Source organism: Labeo rohita, chromosome 25 (genome assembly GCF_022985175.1).
Source record: "Labeo rohita strain BAU-BD-2019 chromosome 25, IGBB_LRoh.1.0, whole genome shotgun sequence".
In the NCBI taxonomy this organism is placed as follows: domain Eukaryota; kingdom Metazoa; phylum Chordata; class Actinopteri; order Cypriniformes; family Cyprinidae; genus Labeo; species Labeo rohita.
Genome location: NC_066893.1, coordinates 25,019,281 through 25,041,344, shown reverse-complemented (window position 1 = coordinate 25,041,344; position 22,064 = coordinate 25,019,281). Strand labels below are relative to the sequence as shown.

The window sequence follows — 22,064 nt, the reverse complement described above, 5'->3', positions numbered from 1 at the left end:
TTTTTCCCATATCGATCGATATTGATAATTATAACGATAAATGTCCATTTTTTTATTTCTTTCAAGTTTAAAGGCAGATTTTTACTACAGTGTGAAAGTTGTAAAAACCAGATGGTTAAATGTGGCTTTAAAATATTACTTATGGTCAGAACATGACAAACACGTCATGTTTTTTTAATTTTTCTCACTTTTTCCAGTCATTTTTCCTTAACAAAATAAGTATCTTAGTAGAAAAAAATAATTTCTTAGTTCTGCATGTTTTAATGAGTAATATGGTTTCAAATCAAAAAATTGGTTTGTGTTACCTGATAATATTAATAATAACATAACATTTTTTTCCTTTTAGAAATACACATTTGATAGTAGCTTGGGTTAGGATGCAGATGTAGATTTATATTCATTATCAAAATAAGTAATATCTCTAAAAAATGGTAGCACCCTCATTTTTATATGGTGAGATTTTATTATTTTTATTATTTATTTATTTTTTTTAAATGAACCATTGCTCTTCCATATCGTATCATCCATAGATCCATAGATGATAATGACAGTTAAAACCACAAATATAGCACCTCAATACCATGGTAAAAATGTAATATGGTTCAAATACTGTAATTATATTCCATTACTCCTCCTTAGATACATTTAATACATGTCTACATTAATAATATAATAAAATTCGACACAAATATACCCACATTTCTGACACAATACCACCGTGCAGTTAGTGCTACTACAGTAAATCTATGGTAAATGATGGCGATTTGTAAAGTAAAAAGCCTTTTGAATGTAGTGTTGCATACAGTGTTTCTCCTGTTTGTCAGCGCTGTTTCATCTGGTTTTAAACCGAGTCATTTGTGTTCACCAATGAATTCAGGGGCTTCACACAGGCGCTGTTTAGTGACCGAGACTCATCGGAGATTGAACTCTCTTCTCTAAGTTCACGCCGTGTCGCCGTTTGACCGTTGATCGGAGCGGATAAACGGTCCGAGTGGCGCGCTTTGACTAGCGCTTTTTTGTTTCGCCTTTATCGCATAAACATTATATCGAGCAGTTATCAAACGCTTTATCGTTTATCGAGGAAACTCATATCACGCGATAATTATCGTTATCGATTTATCGCCCAGCCCTAATATGTATAGCATAAAATATAATATGTATATGCAAAAATATTAATTTTTCTTTGTGATCTTGTGGTTAAATGTGACCCGTACATGTTGTTGACAGGTAAGATTCACCCATGTTCGTAAGATTGAGCGGAGTGAATGTTTTTTGGGGGTTGATGTACGACTGCATACGTGACATTGTTTTCTGACAGGAACATAAATGTAAATAATGTGCTAAATTCAGTCTCATCATATATTTTGGCGCTGATCGTTATTACGAATGAAGCGAGAACCGTAAATTCTTCAGCTGGTTTCATGCACGTCTTTCTTGTCAACACTGTATACTGTGTTTTTAATTTGTATAAAGTGCATTTAGAGATGTTGATCTTACAGTATGTGCTTCAAATCACAATAGAGACACTCTTAAAAAAAACAAAAAAACCACACATGAGGTTTAATCAGTTTAATGGGATACCATAGTAGGAAATTAAATTAAATGTCAAATACAGCCTCTTAGTATTATCCTCTGCTAGTTTCTCCAAATGTTATTTATAAAAACAAAATCACTGTATTGCAAATTTAAAGAAATAAAGTGACTGCTAAAAGATTGTTTTTCAGAAATGATCCTCAAAATATTCAATGCTTCTAGCGAATTTAAAAATTCAGCGATTGTAATCCAGCAATCACACAACTTTCGGGTACATCCATGCACGTTCGTGTACTTTCGGATACTTCCTTTATTTGGAGCGAGACCCGCATCTCTGATCAGTCTCTTTAAAACACATTCAAAGTGCCACAATTACCTTTCAAACATCAAAAATAAGTGCTACGCGTCATTTTAGCAATCTGATTGACTGGGCTTTTAGTTACGAGACTTTTTAATGTCTAGTCTGTGACATGCTTGCTCTGATTGGTGGATTCTGCTCAGCTAGAAGTGAGGTTTTATTTGTTGAGGTACGCATCCAGCCACAGTTCTCCAGATTTTTCCAAAGACCTGAGAGGAGAGTAATGGTACAGTTAGTACCAAAATGTGCAAATATTAATAAGTATGTAAAAAAATGTATAGTATGAATAAGTATGAATCATTCATATGTGTTACCCTGGACCACAAAACCAGTCATAAATAGCGCGGGTATATTTGTAGCAATAGCCAACAATACAATGTATGGGTCAAAATTTTTCTTTATGCCAAAAATCATTAGGATATTAAGTAAAGATCATGTTCCATGAAGACATTTTGTAAGTTTCCTACCGTAAATATATCAAAACTTAATTTTGATAGTAATATGCATTGCTCAGAATTTCAAAAATGAATAATAATAGTATGATTGGTTTTGTGGTCCTGAGTCACATATAAAGTTTATAATCAGATCAGTTCACAAATTGATAAAAAAAATATATATATAAAAAAATAAAAATAATTCACAAATGTCATGATAACCCTCTTGTTAACTTTGTGTTTGGAGTTAAATTGACACATTGGCTTCCATGCAATTTGCAAATAAGTAAATATATACATACACTACAAAACACAAAAACCCGATTATAGCTTGTCAGAGATCAAGGTTTTTATAGTTAATAAAAAAAAAGAAAAAAAGAGGAAAAAAAAAAAACTTAAAAAAATAAAGAAAAAGGATTTTCATTACTTCAAATAAAATATGGAAAACAAAACAACAAAACAACAAAACAACAAAACAACAACAACAACAACAACAACAACAACAACTTCAACTTATTGCCAAGGAAACTTTCTTGGTTTAACTTGTACAGTACTGAAATAACTAATACAGAAAGAAAAATGATACAACATAGACATTTAATAATAAAAAAAGTAAATAAATGTACCAGTGACAAAATAAATCACAAGAACACACAACTGAATGAAAACAGAAAATAAAAAATTAAACCTAATTTAAAATACTTAAAAACTAAAAAAAAAACAAAAAAAAAAAAAAAAAAAAAAAAAAAACATTTTCAGAAACTTAAGAGACATTTACTAATTCCTATCTATTTTCAGTATTATTTATAGTGTTATTTATAGTACTTCCTCTGCCTTTTTGTCATTTCCTCAAACCCATGTGAGGGTGAATAGATTTCTAATGCTTTTATTCAATGCTTCAACAACAACAAAAATAAAAACACACACACACACACAAACAACCAAAAATGACCTTTGACAAATTTTTTTGCATGTAAAACTAAAACCAAAACCATTAAAAGAAGCATTTTTCATTATTTGAAATAAACTTCAATAAAATATATATAAAAAAGAAAGATTTTATTTCACCTAGTTACCAAGGAAATATTTCATTTAACCCTTACTTTAACTTGTACTCAGATAACTAAAACTGAAATAAGAATGAATAAAAACTACAGACATATTTAACAAAAAAATAAAAATAAATGTGACAATGTGACAAAATAAATGACAAGAACAAACTACAAACCTACTACAATTAAATGAAAACAGAAAATAAAAAACAAAAAACTAATTCAAAACCAATTATAAAAACTAAAAAAAAATATTAATAATAAAATCACTTTCAGAAACTTAAAATTAAATAAATATAAAATGAGACATTTACTAATTCCTATCTATGTTTATTGTTATTTCTACTGTGTTATTTGAAGTTCAAAATTAGCTGCACAGATATATTTTTTGTTATGACTTGTGGAGACTTATCTGCAAATACTTATACATTTACAAACAGTATCTAACATTATTTATACTTGGTGCAATAAGTATTTACTGTTATTTGTACTTCCTCTGCCTTTTTGTTGTCATTTTTTCCAATCCTCTTGAGGGTAAATGGGTTTCTTATGCTCCTTTTCAACAGTCCAGTAACTGAGATCCAAAACAGCTAACAACTGAAAACAACCTTTGACAGATTTTCTTGAATGTTAAACTCAACTAGATAAAAAACCATTGAAGATAAGTCTCAATTTCGATTATTTTAAAAAGTTATGAAAATCATCAACAACAACAAAAAAGGCTGTTTGTTTTTCCCTGACCTTTAAAAGCTTTGATTTTTTTGGCAAACTGCATGGAAACCAATGGGGGTCAATATGACCCAAACACAAAGTCAGAACAACATTTGTACAACTTTTCCAAAATATATCAATGTTGGAACTTTGCATGCACATTCATGACCCTAAACGAGATATATTTACCAAATTTCAAGAAAATATAAACAGGTTAACTACTAATTCAAGTGAACTTTGTCAAATTGACTCCAACACAAAGGAAGGTTGGTTCTCAGTGTTGTGTCATGTTATACATTTGGGAATAGTTCAGAGCAAGATCTTTTGAAGGTGAAACCATGAGATTTCAGGTGTGCGTCATACCTGACAATGTCCGCAAAGGCCCCGTACAAGGACTTCTCTTCGTACTTGACTCCGTATTTGTCACACAACGCTCGCACGCGTGGAGCGGCGCGCCAGTAATTGTGCCGAGGCATCGTAGGGAACAGACTAGGACAACAACAAACCACAGTTGCGAAATGCCGAAAATACGCTGAAGATATTTGAATGCACTTGTGTTGTTCTTACTGGTGTTCGATCTGAAAGTTGAGGTGTCCGCTGAACCAGTCGTTGAAGAAGGATTGCTCGATGTTACAGGTTGCAACCAACTAAATGACAGAAATGCACAGAATTGAATGCATGCTAGAATGACTTAACCCAATGCGACTGTGATGGCTATGAATGTACCTGCATGCTCAGCCAGTCTTGGCGTTTCTCGTAGTCGATGTCCATGGGGATGTGGCTCATCTGGGTCACCCACACAAACCAGTGACTCTCCAGGAACCTGCAACCCACAGGAACATCACAATCATGTCACTTTACCCTAACCGGGGGCCTCAACTGGGTCTCTAAGCCATTTTTGGTCAAACGGTTATATTATGGTATATAAAAAGTACAATATTAATTATAAAGGTAAATCACCCAAAAATCAAAGCTAAAGCCAACATAAATGCGGCGCTGTAACTTCCAGAATCTGAAATCATATTGAATTCATTCCGATTGACAAAAATGAGCGCATGTAAACATACCTACTAATTTAAATTATGTAAATTCATTATTTTGATGATTTGCATGATACTTCTTGTATACGAATCAATAAATTCTCCCTCAGAGTGCCAGGTGGTAATACCATGGTCTTTCGACATATGGGTAGTTCACACACCTATTTTTACATATTTTATCTAAACAGAAGGAAAACATTATCCAAACAGGAGAAAACTTAATGTGGAAATTAGTGATTAGTGATGCACCAAAAAAACAAACAAACAAACAAAAAAAACAACAACCAAAAATATTCAGTTTTGAAGAACAAAAATTAAAAAACATTTAATTAGCGCTTCTGATGATGCATTTTGGATATTTCATGCACACAACACAGATAAACTACAGCAGGTAGCACTGTCACCTGTGTGGACACTAATGATGTGTTGACAATATCGATTTCTTTTTTAATAGATTTTTTTTTTATTGTCATGATCTTTTGGTCAGTGCCTTTAGTTGATGTGCATTTCAGCTGCAGAAAGAGGTCAATAAAACTGCTTGTATATAAGGTCACACAAGCTCAGGAAAGCAATTCGATGTCCAAAGCTCAATAGTCAGCTATAAAAAAAAAATACAACTCTAGAGGGGAGCATTTTGATTAATTCTTGGGTTGTAGATGTGACATGCATTTTCACTGTCCCACAAGATGAAAGGGTATAATTAATGTTGTAGTTATTTAAAATGCAATAAATTGTTAAAACATTTTTGTCCTACATAACCTGTTGTTAAAAAAGCTGCAATGTTATTCGATTTTTTAAATTGTCCTATGGTGTGACTGTCTCAATGGTGTGACATGCATAAATTACAACTTTTATAAATTAAAAAGAAAAAGCATAAAAATGTTAATAAATACCTCCAGCATAATTGTAGAAGTGTCTATTTAAGTAAAGACAATAATTTTTTTCATTCATATATTTCTGAAAGCACAGGAACTTTATACATTTGGTCTCTGTAAACCATGTCCTTTGGTGTGACACCATATCCTGATTTTAAATCGGCCAATTCCAGAAAAAAAACTTGAGTCAGTTGAAGAACCGCATTCATGATCATGTTACTGAAGCCTCCTTGTCAAGCCCATGACATGTGCACATGGTACGTTTTCATCTCAGAATTGTTCAAATATTTCATTTTTTGTGGAACCACTACAAAAGTGTTACATTTTGTTGTCCTTTGGTGTGACACCAAATTAAAAACTGTATGTTAAACTACATAATCATGGAAAATTATGCAAATGTGTCCTGCTAACCACTAATGACAGATTAGCTTGGAATAGCAAGGTCATTAATTGACACAAAAGGCTAAAATGTCTTGTGGTGTGACACCTGTACTGTCACACCACAGAAGAAAATGTCACAGCAGAGGACTCTTTAAAAACATTCTAAATAATTAAATAAGATTTGATGAATTCCTTTTTATTCTTTTCTTAAATGAAATAATTACATTATTTAAACTATTTTCTGATGTTTTTGCAGAAAACCTTTAACTACTGTTAAAAAGTATCATGAAATTAAGTATAAATGTGTAAGGATAGAAATTAGTGGAAGAGAGAGGACGTGGAAATATAGACAGAAAATTAACAGGGATCCACCAGAAGGGAAGAGATTCTAAGAGAATGGTCCAGAAAGTAAATAGAATCAAAATCAAAATTATGCCTTGAAAAGAGTAGCCACATAGTTTGAAAAAAAAAAAAAAAAAAAAAAAAATCACATCTTAATGAATATAGTTTGAATATCAATCGTATTTAGCTGTGCCACACATGCAGTGGAGGGGACAGAGGAGTTTCAGTAACATACTGATTGACTTAGAGACTGAATTTTGTTGTTTAAAATGATCTTGTTTTGTTTAAAAAACATGTTGATATTGTTTGTATTAAAATAAAACTTTCTTTGTCCTTTGACATGTTCAAAATTAATATAAATACTTTAATAACTACTATATCTGTCCTTTAGTATGACATAATGTCCTGTGGTTTGACACACTTAAAACAACCACAGATTTGTTTTCATCTCAAAATAGCTTAAAAAAACAGTTGAGTATTGCAATACGGGAGATATAAATATCTTAAAATGGTATAATTTTCAGCAGTTTTAAACGAATGACAGAAAAGTTTGTCTTATTGTCAGAGTTTGTCTTAAAATTGTCTAACACGTCATGGGGGAAAAATGATGTTAATTATAATTTCATATTACATAAATAACACTATATGAAAATAAGCGTCTAACAATAAAGATAGATCTCTCTCACGCTATTTATATATTGTTAAAGTTTTTTTTTTTTAATTTTTGCTATGCCATATCATAGGACAAATTGATGGTAGAGTTCAGTGAAGATGTTAAAAACAATGAAAGAATTGATTAAGTAAGTAACCCTTTATATTTTTCAAAGATCAGACTTCACACTACATAAATATATGCATGTCTTCAAAAATGGTCTTTTACAAAAAAAAGCTTTTTTTACTGGCTATTTGTCAACTACCCACATGCAGTATGTTACATATGCTTTATATTTTTACTTAACCTGGTAGTAATGTTTGTATTATTTAATGTCTGTTTAAATAAATCTGTCATGAGCGATTTAGACCTAATTTAGCTTCCACCAATTTGAAAAATAAACGTTATATTTTTTTCCCTGATTTCCAATATGTTAATGCGTTTAAAACCTAAAATGCTGTATAAACAAACCACTTTCTAAACGGTGAAAGCAGTGATCATTCACTCAGCAGAGCTCACCGAGTAAATCAGAGAAATATTTCATATTTTTTAAAAAAAATAAAACTCTACACCGTGTTAGAGTACTGATCTGAGGAAAGGACTTCTGCCTCAAGGAGGTCAAAGTACATCCATTTCTGTGCTTAAACAGCATTTTGCACATTATTATACATTTTTATGATATATTGAGAGATGAAATAAAATGTTTGTACTTTTAAGTAACTTTCAAGTTGAGATTAATTTTGTCACACCTCAGGATTGTTTAAAAATTAACTGCTGATGGAAAGTATGTTTTTAAATAAAAATGCTCCCTGGCATGAAGGGCTGCTACAGTGATGAGACTATATTGTTGGTCTTTCAGGTTTTCAACTCAAAATAAGTTCTTTTAAGGGTGTTTTGGGTTATAAGACCCACTAAAGATCCTCCTGAAAGTAATAAACTTAACTATAACTTCATCAAACAAAAGACACAGACAGAGAAACTATCGTATCACTATACTGAAGGGAAATAAAGACAAAAGATTTGAAAAAAAGACACTGTGATCTGACACTCAAAAAATTAAATGCCAAGCCACCACACAGCTTTATAACCTCTTACACACCTGTAGCTGTGCTACTGTAATCAGTGCTCCTGTGTTCTGATTGGTGCAGGAGGAATGGGCGGAGACTAGAGCAATCAGACAATGAGAGAGCGATCAGATCACTCTCTAAAGGACACGCCCACCCCTCTCTCTCTCACAAATCAGGGCTGGTGAACTCCGGTCCTGGAGAGCCGCAGCCCTGCAGAGTTCAGCTCCAACCCTAATTAAAACGTACCTTCCTGTTGCTTTCTAGTAACCCTTCAGACCTTGATTAGCTTGTTCAGGTGCGTTAGATTAGGGTTGAAGCAAAACTATGCAGGGCTGCGGCTCTCCAGCACCGACGTTCGCCACCCCTGATTTATATCATAGTACTGAATGATTATATGTATATACCAGGGTTTTTTTAAATTTTAAATAATACTAAGGTACCACTATGATAAATGTCCCAAAAACCCTAAGAGTACCAAGAATTTTTTGGTAAGCTTGGTACTACATGGTATATTTTTTAATGAGTGTATTTTGTTTCTGGAATATTTGGAATATTAATAAACCTGTTTAAAGCATAAGTAGTAGATGAAATTATTATTTGTACCTTACGAAATTAAAGAGAAGCACTGCCCAGAACACACCGTAGAACTGCGTGTAACACAGGAAGTATCGAACGTAGTAACTTATACACCACACAAGGTCCTAAAACAGATAAGAGGAGAAGAGATAAGATTAGGACAGAGAAAGTGCTGTAAAATCACGTACAGCCGCATAAACATGGCAAGAGTCAAAGCGATCACGGTAACTTACCACCCAAAGACCATGTGAGAACATATTGTGAAAGATCTGGAACTGGAAATAAACCGGAATGAGCAGAGGAGGTCCAACTGAGAAACAACGACAGGAAAAAGTTGGTTGATGGTTTCTGTCATAACTAGTTTTATGGGATGGAAGTGAGATGTTTCTAATGAAAATCATAATCTGCACATAATCAGACATTTTTCATTAGATGGAGAAATTGGAAAATAGAAATGGTAAAATGTGCATAATGGGGCTCTATTATTAATGTATGACACAATTTTCAATAAAAGTAAATATGATAATTATATATATATAAATATATATATATATATACACCAATATATATAATATATAATATATATACAAATTTTAAATTAAATAATTCATTTTTTAAAATTCATATTAATAAATATATAAATATTATAGCTGTCAAATGATTAATCATTAATTAATTTAATAATAAAAGTTTGTTTACCTAATATGTGTGTGTGCTGTGTATGTATACACAGATGCATGTATCTATTTAAGAAAAATATATTTATATACAAAATTTTTATATGTACATATATAGATTATATGTAATATATATATATTTATTTTTAATCGCAATTGATCATTTGACAGCCCTAATAAATATATATTATAAAATGCTGCTGAAGAACAATAAAAATGATTTATTATCATAACTATAAATACATATTAATATTATATTATGTAAATTCTAAAATAAATTAAAAATTACTATTTATACATTTCTACATTTCTATAAACTATATGAAAATTAAGCAATATTTTTTAATTAAATATTTTTTTAAAAAATCTAAAAAGTACCATACAAACTTTAGCTTATCTAGTAGGAATTTATTTATTTATTTTTTTTTTTTTAAAAAGATCCAAATTATGATAGAAATTCCAGTAGGTATATTGGAAACATTCTTGCAGCCATTGCCATCTCTGTGCCATAAACAGACTTACTAAAGAAGAAGTACTTGTGCTGATGGTTGTAAGGCAGATGCTTGATCTTCTTAATGCCGTACTACAGTAAAAACAGACAGAAAGACTCAAATGAGAACCGATCGAGTTTTTTCTTCATGTGTCTATCATGCAGATGGTGTCCGTACCTCCACAGGCTGCACTTTTCCCACTACAAACGCATTGAGCATGTTGACATCCGGGTCCTTCTTGAACACGTTGGGTTTAGCGTGATGCTGGAAGTGGCGATGGTTCCACCATTCGGCAGACGCTCCCTGAGAATGGACGCGTGCATACACAAAAACATCAGATACAGACAGACCAAGACAGGTTTCTAATTGAAACATGGACAAATTTAGATGTTTTATATGTAGCAACAGCACTCCTCACGAAAAGCACATGGTAAACTCAGTTTGTCATTAGCATGATGCTAAGCTAACAATGTGACACTATTCTAAGCATTTTTAAGCTCAATTTTAAATTGTTTTAAACTATTACATTTTTGTATACATTTATTTTAGAAATATATTGAATATAATTGTTTACATGCGAAGTTGTAATCTAGCTAATACACGGTTTGGCGTAGTCAAGCTACAGCATGTCTGGCCCAAAACTGAAATTGCACATCTAAAGTGCACATACAAGTGGTTCAGAATGTGTTTTAGCATTCCACTGCAATGCTTTTTAATTGTTGTGTACGTAAACCCGAGCTAGACAGATGTCTTTGACTTGCATCTTTTTTGCCTCGCTTTCCATTTTAAGCTTTCCATTTAACTGGGTAAAGTTTAACTTTTAAAACCCTCCAAAACCCTGCCTTACTTTTCAGGTGGATACTATTGTTCAATGTTTTGTAGTTTTGCGAAATGCTGGACAATAGTATCCACCTGGGAAATTTGCACTGGGTAGAATGTTTAAAGCAAAACAAAAAAACATTGGAAGTCTCTGACTCTGCTTTTTCAGTTACAAAACAAAGATTCACATATAATGTACTCACCCCCTTGTCATGCAAGATGTTCCTGTCTTTCTTTCTTCAGTCATAAAGAAATTATGTTTTTTGAGAAAAACATATGACAAGGGGGTGAATTATATATTATATGTGAATCTTTGTTTTGGAAGTGAGGTTCTCCTTTAAGATAGTTAAGCTTTTAAAACAATGTCTTGATATCCTGCCTTATTTTCTTTTCAGAAAAGCCAATTTATAATATGTAATTCTAACATTTTCAGACAACTGTGAATTCTTTAAAAAGAAAAAGGCAGTTTTAGAAAAGAGAAGTTTATCAGTTGAATTTAGAATGACTGTTTGTCAGAGTTATTTAAAGGAGAAGTTCACTTCCAGAACAAAAATTTACAGATAATGTACTCACCCCCTTGTCATCCAAAATGTTCATGTCTTTCTGTCTTCAGTGGCAAAGAAATTATGTTTTTTGAGGGAAACATTTCAGGATTTTTCTCCATATAATGGACAGCTATGGTGCCCCGAGTTTGCGGCTTCAAACGATCCCAAATGCAAGACAGTTAGGGTATGTTGAAAAACTCCAATCGTATTTTCTCCCTCAAATTCAAAAATCATTTCAAAAAAGGTAAAACAGCGATATAGGGCGATTTTGAAGTTAAGGGACAACATGAGATGGGAGTTTTTCGACATACCCTAACTGTCATGAACTGGGAAAAAAACAGAGTTTAGGCAGATTAAGACAAGACGAGCGTTTGACATTGAAAAGTAAATAAACTGTATTATTTTTATGAAAAAAAACGATCGTTTCGCTAGATAAGACCCTTCTTTCTCGGCTGGGATCGTTTGAAGCCACATTTAAACTGCATTTTGGAAGTTTAAACTCGGGGGCACCATAGAAGTTCATTATATGGAGAAAAATCCTGAAATGTTTCCCTCAAAAACATAATTTCTTTGCAACTGAAGAAAGAAAGAGATGAACATCTTGGATGACAAGGGGGTGAATACATTATCTGTAAATTGTTGTTCTTGAAGTAGACTTCTCCTTTAAAGGTGTAAAAAAGGCTAAAAATGTTTTGGAGGTTTAACAAGCCTTACGGCAAAACAGATGCAATCAATTCCCAGAATGCACGGTCAGTTTGATTCAAATTAAAACTTGTTAACTGAATTTGACAAGTGCATCCTAACCAGAAATTCAAACAATGACTAAAAAGACACTCGACTGTCAAATTTGTGATGCTCAGAAAACTCAGAACTACTTTCTAAATTAGAAGCACATTATCCAGTTTGGAAAAATAAAAAAGCTTGACGTTTAGTGTTTTTTGCTTCAAAAAATCTTAACAGAAGTCTTCAATGCTTTCAAACATTTTTTTTAAAAATGCTGTGTGATGTTCAAATTTAAAAAACTGCATCTTGAAACCCTGTTTTCTTTTTTCAGGTGGATACTATTGTGTGACCTTTCACATTTTTGCTTTTTAAAAAAGGCAAATCATCTAAAAAAACTTTGCATTAAAGGGGTCATCGGATGCCCATTGTCCACAAGTTGATATGATTCTTTAGGGTCTTAATGAAAAGTCTCTAATATACTTTGATTAAAAATTCTCAATGGTTTTGTAAAACAACACCCTTTTTACCTTGCCAAAATCAGCTCTGCAAAAATCATCTCATTCTAAGGGGTTGTTCCTTTAAATGCAAATGAGCTCTGCTCGCCCCGCCCCTCTCTTCTCTCTGCAGAATGACGATCTTGTTTACTTTAGCAACGTTTAGCCGCTAAACTTCCTAACTACCACGTTATAAGGAAAGGCGATCGCAAAGATTCATAAAAAAAATGCTTATACACACTTCTGCTGTAAGTGAAGCTGGATCATGAATGATTCGTGCGAACAAAGACGGATATATGTAGATCAGGAGGCGCATTCCCTTCACAAACAAATGTAATCTACTGCATCTTCAGCGGCTCAGATGTCAGAAGTAAATGATGAGCACTATGTTCATTATTACATCCAGCAACACAACACCTCAATCGCTCAATCAGAGATATTCTTGTCTAACTTACATCCCTGCTCTGGCATCAAAACATGAAAAGTTACTGGACTGTGACAGCTGATCTGAAGTAAGAGCTCATGTCAATCAACTATTGTGGGAGTGGCCTCTGTGGGTGTGACGGCACACCGACAGGCATCTGAGAATGGCTCGATTTGAAAAAGTGAATATTATTTTTACAGATTAATTAAAAACCACTGCATGGATTTTTATCATTATAGGGTAGATTTGTACATACACTGCCAACACACATTAATGTTCAAACAACATGAAAAAGTGAAGTTTGCATCCGATGACCCCTTTAAGAAAACAAAGCTACAGATTTTGAAATATGAACACAACATATGTCCATCCAAGTGACCGAACACAACCTACTGCTAGGCCAATGAACTGTATTACTCAGTGGAACAATCTTTAATAATTCTAGTTAGTATATATAATTTTTCAGTGAAGACTGGTCAAGATATGTCTGTACCTTCAGGTGTCCAATGACAAATTTGTGCACTAAGTGATTCCATCGAGAGGTTTTAAACACGGACAGATGACCGAAGTCATGCTGCAGCCATCCAGCCTGCGACTGCAGACAGACAAACAAATAAAACAAACAAAACCATGAACATTTACAATTTCCAGTTATGCTCTTTACCAGAAAACTCCTTGTTGACTAGCTAGTAGTATCTAATCTAATAAATCACACCAGCATCCAAAATGCAACATATTTTGGTTAGCAACTCTGATGTTTTTAAACACAGTTTAATGAAATTTGTGATTATATCAAACGTGTCTGTCATACCTGTGCAGTAGCCAGTAAAACAGCAACGATGGCCGTGTTGATCCAGCCGGTTCCAAAGTTCCATACCAGCATCAGGGCGATGGCCTCCAGAAGCAAGATGTGACCAAGATGCAGGAGGAAAAATAGGGGCTGAGCTTTGAAACACCCCTCAGCTTCCAGCTGCTCACGAAGGAGTCGGAAATCCTCCACAAGAGCAGCCTTAGAGAAAACGAAGGTAAAATGTGACACCGGACCACAAAACCAGTCTAAAGGGTCAAACTGAAATTATACATCATCTGTATAAATAAGCTTTCCATTGATGTATGGTTGTTAGGATGGGGAAATAGTTGGCTGAGATACAACTACATGAAAATCTGGAATCTGAGGATGCAAAAAAAATCTAAATATTGAGAAAATCACCTTTAAAGTTGTCCAAATGACATTCTTAGCATATTACTATTCAAAAATTAAGTTTAATATATTTACAGTAGGAAATTTACTAAATATCTTCATGGAACTTTACCTAATATCCTAATGATTTTGCCATAAAAGAAAAATCGATAATTTTGACCCATACATTGTATTTTTGTGCTACTTAAGACTGGTTTTGTGGTCAAATGACAACAAATATAGTCCTCTATGGCCACGTTCACACTGTGACGAGAGTGACGATCACATTTAAATGCAAGAGTATATTGACTTTCATGATCTAATTTTTAACTCGTGAACATAATCGAGTCACTCAGAAGAGGAGTGAAAGCCAAATTGGAGTATGTGACTCACGTCTTCGGTCAAAGTTTAATCTGAGCGCTGTATTGCTTTTTCACTTCAGTGACACACTTAAGTCAACAAGCTGTTATTTGGGTGCCTGGGAAGTGGAATTACAGCCTGACAGTAATTCTGCGATGAGAAGGTCATGATCCAGAGCTCATAAATACACAAACTGTTTTCTGCAATCAAACACATTGTGCAGCGGAGTATTTACTTTAGGCCTGCTAAACTGCAAATCAATTCCTCTGTTTGAACTAATGTATGAAATAGATGTAGAATTTGATTTGAAAGAAGTAGAATTAAAACTGTAAATGAAATACATGAACATTTATTCACAGTGCAGACACTTATAAAACAGGGAAAATCACCAAAAATATATATGGTAGCTCATTTCAGCCATAAAAAAATAAAAAATAAAAAGCTAACTTTTTCTCACAATTCAATTCAATATCAATATATAACTGAATTTTAGATATAAACTCATATATATATATATATATATATATTTTTTTTTTTTGTTGTTGTTGTTGTTGTTTTTTTTTTTTATGAAAAAAAATTCATATATATATTCCATATATATATATATATATATATATATATATATATATATATAAAATTCCTGTTGCCCCAATTTGAATTTCAACTCAACTTCCTGTGTGATGAGGTCAGTTTGATTCAAAATCATGTACGTTAACTGAATTCTGAAATAGATAAGTGCATCCTAACTACAAATACAAAAAATAGTGTTTCCCCTAGGTTCACAGGTTTTGGGGGCAGGGGTGCCTGTACCCAACAGTACTTTTTTTTCGGTACTTTACTCTCTGTATAATAACAAAAACATTTATTTCACTGAAAAAAAAATTTTTCAGAAATTTTTGTGTTTTAATTTTTCTGATAATCAAATAAAGGCATTAAACAATTATGTTTTTTAATCAAATGAAAATTAAACCCTTTAATTTTTTGGCAAAAAACTGTTAAAATTAATACATGGAAGAACATTTGTGTGAATATTCTTTTAAAAAAGTTTTAATAATAATTTTTTTTCTACAATTAAGTGGTTAATCTGGTTGTACTATTTATTTTTATCATTTGTTTTATTTAAATTGGCCAGAAATATAACATATAAAGACGTACATTATACTGCACAAAAGTAATACAAGAGTAATATATTTCTGTTACACGTTAAACCGTACTTTTATTTTGACAGGTTGCTGTGAAGTTTCTGTGTTTATACAGAGTGATATGATGCTAGTTTTCTCAAATGAAACGGTAAAATTCACATGAAATGACTCTCACAGCAGCTCTGGAGATGAAGTTCATGTGATCATGTCATCATATAATGAGACGCAGAGGCCGAAAATTACAGCAAGCCTCACCTGTGCTTCAGTATTTGTGTAGTAAACAAAAATGTGTTTCCGCCATTCATACATACAGAGCCAAGCGAAACATGCAGGATTTATATCTAAACCGGCTTTTTGCATTTTATTATTTACAGACATTAGTCCATATTGCGATTCGAATTAAGTGACACACCCAATTTTGATTTATTCATCCAAAAATTTACAAATTCCTAGGCATTCCACGCTATAGAGTAAACTCATATGAATAGACTCGGTCTGCCCCCCTAATATAATGGCAGGGGAAACACTGAAATTTGTGGAAATTCAGTGACTTTAGTGACTAAACAGCTGTCATTTTGATAGTCAAATCTGTGATACTCAGGAAACTCTAAATTATATTCACATTATCCAATTTTGAAAAACAAAATACTATGTTTGCTAGAAAATGTATATTTTAGATTTTGCACACCTTCCTTTTTATTCCAAATTCTCACTTTGAATTTTCTCACTTCATGTATTTCTTTGTTTTCTAGTAAAACATCACACATGTACATCATACAGATATATTTAGAGAATCCATATTCAGTTGATTGAAGTGTCAAAGCAATATTTTAAATCACAAAACACAGGTTTTATTTATCAATTCTGTGTAGGTTGTGTCTCCACACTCACGTTTTTCTGGCTGTCTTGACTGGGTTCAGACGCCTCGAGCTCCCCGATTAACAGCGGCTTCATGTATTTCCTCACCAGCTGAAGGTCTGGATGAAACGCAGTAAACGCCTCCTATCACACCAGATAAAACACATTCAACACTGATCATTGTTATTTTATTCTTATCTGAAACAATTACAACAACACTGATAAAAACAATAGCTTTAATATGCCACCTACATAGACAGCATTATGTGGCATTATAAACACAATCCTAAAATACCCCAGAATTCTGATTTGTGTGTAATACTTGTTATATTTTAATGTTATGCATATTAATATTTGCATGATTAATTATTCATATTTACATTAACATAGCATGATGCCTACAAATTACGGCTTTGATTATATCATGTTTACATTATACAGCACATCTGGCCATTAAGTATGGAAGTCCATTTCCGTCATGCAATAAAAAAAAAGATAATTGCAATAATTCAGACTTTGTTTCTTGCAATTCTGAGAAAACAGACTCATAGTTCCGAGATATAAACTCAAGATTCTGACTTTTTCTCTCGCAATTCCAAGTTTTTTTTCTAAATTCTTTTTTTATCTTGCAATTCTGTTTTTATATTTAAACATAAATAAATAAATAAATATAATTGTGACTTTTTAGTTCACAATTCTGACTTTTTTTTAATTATCTCACAATTTAGACTTTTCTTCTAATAATGGTATTGGTACTGGACTGAACGATAAATGAGATGGTGCCTGTTGCATCTTGTTACAGAATACTGTAAAAATGATTTTGACAATAAAAAGTAGGAATTTCCTTATTATTTTGAGTGAAAAGCTGTATTAAAAAATATAACTTGAATAGGATTTTGACTTTAAATTGAAAGTATATGCTTATTTAAATAATTTAGGTATGTTAGCATCACGATTATATAATTTATGAAAATCAGTTATAAACTGATATATACAGTCAACATATGCCATAGTGTAATGGCCAAAATTTTACCACTATAGCAAACTGTATCAGTTCCAATTCAATTGATCCAGAATCCAAGATTAATTATTCATATTTACATTAACATCGTATGATGCCTATAAATAATGGTTTTGACTATATAATATTTATATTACACAGTACATCTGGCCATAAAGTATGGAAGTCCATCTCTGCCCTGCAATAAAAAAAGGTAATTTCAACTTTTTATCTCATAATTTGGACTTATAAACTCAGAATTCTGACTTTTTCTCTCACAATTCCAAGTTCTGACATCTCACAATTAGTTTTTTAGTTTACATCTCGCAGTACTGTCTTTTTTCTGTAAATTCTGTTTAAATCTTGCAATTCTTTTTTTGTTTAAAATAAATAAATATAATTGTGACTTTTTAGTTCACAGTTCTGACTCTTTTTTTAATATCTCACAATTTAGACTTTTTGTCTCGTAATTGCTAGTTTATATCTTGCAATTGTGCATTATAAACTCCCAGTTGTGAATTAACAACTGAGTTTATATCTCACAATTGTGGCTATTTTTTCATAATTGTGAAATATATATATATATATATATATAATTTTGTGGCAGAAAGGGCCTTCCATAATAATGGTATTGGTACTGAACTGTATGCTGAATGAGACAGAACATTGTAAAAATGATTTTGACAATAAAAAGTAAGAATTTTCTTTATTTTGAGTGAAAATCTGTATTCAAAAATGCAACTTGAATAGGATTTTGACTTTAAAAATGTTACCACTATGGCAAATTGTATCAGTTCCAATTCAATTGATCCAGAATGGAAGATTAATTATTCATACTTACAATAACATCGTACGATGCCTATAAATGATGCTTTTGATTATATAATATTTATATTACACAGTACATCTGGCCATAAAGTATGGAAGTCCATCTCTGCCATGTAATATAAAAAGATAATTACAACTTTTTATCTCAGAATTCGGACTTTGTTTCCTGCAATTCTGGAAAAAAAAGAAAGTCATAATTCTGAGATCTAAACTCTTTTTTTTTTTTCCCGTAATTCCATGTTCGGACATTAGTTTTTTTGTTTACATCTCAAAGTACTCACTTTTTTCTGTAAATTCTATGTTTACATCTTGCAATTCTGTTTTTATGTTTAATAAATAAATAACCAAATAAATATAATTGTGTAACTTTAAATCACTTTTTAATTCACACTTTTAATTTTTTTTATATCTCACAATTCTGACTTTTCTTCTCGTAATTGCTAGTTTATATCTTACAATTGCGCATTATAAACTCCCAGTTGTGAATTAACAATTGAGTTTATATCTCAAAATTTTGCCTTTTTTCATGATTTTGAAATAAAAAGTTGCATATTTTTGTGGCAGAAAGGGCCTTTCATAATAATGGTATTGGTACTGGAGTGCATATGGCATCTTGTTCTAGAACACTGTAAAAATGTTTTTGACATTAAAAAGTATGAATTTCAAGAGAAAATCTGTATTCAAAAATGCATCTTGAATAGGATTTTGAGTTTAAAAATGTTACCACTATGGCAAATTGTATCAGTTCCAATTCAATTGATCCAGAATGCAAGATTAATTATTCATACTTACATTAACATCGTACGATGCTTATAAATGATGGTTTTGATTATATAATATTTATATTACACAGTACATCTGGTCATAAAGTATGGAAGTCCATCTCTGCCATGTAATATAAAAAGATATTCATAATTCAGACTTTGTTTCCTGCAATTCTGAAAAAATAAGTCATAATTTTGAGATCTTTTTTTTTTTTTTTCGCAATTCCATGTTCGGACATTAGTTTTTTTGTTTACATCTCAAAGTACTCACTTTCTTCTGTAAATTCTATGTTTACATCTTGCAATTCTGTTTTTATGTTTAATAAATAAATAAACAAATAAATATAATTGTGTAACTTCAATCCACTTTTTAATTCACACTTTTAATTTTTTTATATCTCACAATTCTGACTTTTCTTCTCGTAATTGCTGGTTTATATCTTACAATTGCGTGTTATAAACTCCCAGTTGTGAATTAACAATTGAGTTTATATCCCAACATTTTACCTTTTTTCATAATGTTGAAATAAAAAGTTGCATAATAATGGTATTGGTACTGGAGTGCATGTGGCATCTTGTTCTAGATTATTCTGATTCTGTTCTAATTTCCTTAGAATTCTGAGTGAAAATCTGTATTCAAAAAGACAACTTGAATAGGATTTTAACTTTAAACTGAAAGAATATTTAAATACTTACAAGAAAATTTAAATACTTAAGGTATGTTAGTCAGAATTGTGAGCTAAAAAAACATTCAATTTTGTGGCAGAAAGGGCCTTCCATAATAATGGACAGTAGTACAGTCCACAGACATATTTACATCATATAGCATTTTTGGTCATGATGCCCAAAATGCTGTCTTGGCTAGGTTTTGAGCCTATTTTGCAGTAATCTGGTCTACATATTCTAAAATGACTTCAGCACAATTTTTTAAACTATAAAGGGTTCCTAGTATCTCACTAGGTTATAAGACAAAGCCATTGTTTTGCACCACTGTGATGCATATACAAGTTCTTCCATGTTAAATGTAAAGTAAATGTATTCATGTTGGGTGTTTTACCGTGGCATCTTCTCCAGCATAGTGTCCGATGATCCTCCGTCCTCCGGGGTGTCTCTTCACCCACTGGCTCACATTATAAACCTTCCTTTCCACCACGATCCACTGATCTCCAGACTTGGTGTGTTTCTGCACCTCCTCCCAGGTGTACGTGCTGAACCGCCCATTGGTACCGGTGATCCGGTCCGTCTGCTGTCCTCCGCCGCCCATCACTGAATAAACTCTGACTTACTGCTGCTTAGTTTGCACTGTAAAACCAAGTAATTCAATTAAATATTTCACACTTTTATCAAAGTGTCTAAGATCAGTTGACTCACCTGACACTTGATTTTCACTTCTGCACACTGTAGAATATTTATTTAGGGTGTACTCTAAATTCATTTAAGCCTACATTGCTATCTTTAAGCATAATTCTGCTGTCTAGGTAGGGACCTCATTAGGTTATGAGACACAGCCCATTGTTCAGCATTGTTTAGGCATGACACCCACACTGTAAAACGTTGTGTTGGGTAACCTAAAATGAGCTTAACATCTAAACTTATTTTGTTGAAGTCAAAAAATGATCATTAATACCTCAGAATCAACCTGAAAACATTAGGTTGCACCAACGAAAGTCATTTTAGGATCTGGCCAGGCTGAAATAACACACTGTTCACTTTTTATAGTGCACTGAAATGTAACCCTTGTCTTTGTTTAGGAATGAGACAATGCATGCTCGCATAATCTCATTAATTATGCAAAGCAAACTAGAGGGGTCGTGCTGAAATACACGTACTGAAAGATTTAGCTTGCTTCCTTATTTTGCCATAGTCACATCGGTTAATGTTTGTTTTTCCCACTTTGCAAGACAAAGTAACATGCAAACAAAGCAGGAACAAAAGCATTGCAAAAAACAACTCTAGACTACAACTGCTTATTTGTACATTCCAACTTGATAAACTGTTAAACATTGCATTGAGAATGAAAAAACATCCTTTCTTTTCATTTAAGAAAATAAAGGGATGATGCTAATGCATGTATGCATCTATTATGTTACATAACAAGAGAAAAAAGAAAGAAAGAAAGAAAACGCACTGAGTTTAAACTTTCAGTTATTCACTCACCCTCTCTGCGACACTTTGATCACACACTTAAACGGTTTGTGTGTGATGAGGAAGAGAAGCGGATGCGAGGCTCATACTGTCTTATACTCACACTCTTCATCACTTGTACTTCTGCTGAATTCCGAACAGATCATTCGAGCGCCACCGGCCAATCAGCGCGCGTCTCTGCTCCAGGCTCATGCTCGATCAGCCAATAGGAAGAGATAGAGAACTTTGGAAGGGAGGGGAGAGCGCAAAGATAAAGAGGAGTTACTTAGGTTCGAGTCCCACATCCAGCCGGCAAAGTGCGGTCATACTGAAACAATATCAGGGATAAATACAGAAATATATATCCTGTTAAAACCTGCTGTTGTTTTTAAGCAACTTACCTTAGCATTCAGTGAAAATGTGTGAATACAGTGACCTGAATTGGACCTGACGAGACAGTGCATGTTGAATCTGGTACTGCCAAATGTTTTTGACAATAAAAAGCACGATAATCCTTATAATTCTGAGTGAAAACCTGTATTTGAAAACACAATTTTGACTTTAAACTTGCCTATTTGAATACTTTAGGTATGTTGGCATCACGATTATACAGG

General features: G+C 32.5%; 1 protein-coding gene across 2 annotated transcripts; it reads right to left on the bottom strand.

Annotated features, from left to right (window-relative positions):
* Positions 1 to 1,554: 1,554 nt before the first annotated feature.
* fads2 (fatty acid desaturase 2) lies at positions 1,555 to 21,633 on the bottom strand. 2 transcript variants are annotated; one of them, XM_051100375.1, is made up of 13 exons: positions 21,484 to 21,633; positions 20,384 to 20,628; positions 16,768 to 16,878; positions 14,006 to 14,203; positions 13,688 to 13,789; positions 10,367 to 10,492; positions 10,221 to 10,281; positions 9,255 to 9,331; positions 9,049 to 9,146; positions 4,815 to 4,911; positions 4,656 to 4,735; positions 4,452 to 4,577; positions 1,555 to 2,100 (listed from the first exon to the last, which is right to left on the bottom strand). In XM_051100375.1, exons 2-13 carry the CDS (start codon positions 20,588 to 20,590, stop codon positions 2,049 to 2,051), a joined length of 1,335 nt encoding a protein of 444 aa, XP_050956332.1. In that variant the 5' UTR covers positions 20,591 to 20,628; positions 21,484 to 21,633; the 3' UTR covers positions 1,555 to 2,048. The 2 variants fall into 2 exon arrangements, with proteins under 2 accessions (XP_050956332.1, XP_050956333.1); XM_051100376.1 differs by having other exon boundaries at positions 21,455 to 21,566.
* Between the last annotated feature and the right edge of the window lie 431 nt (positions 21,634 to 22,064).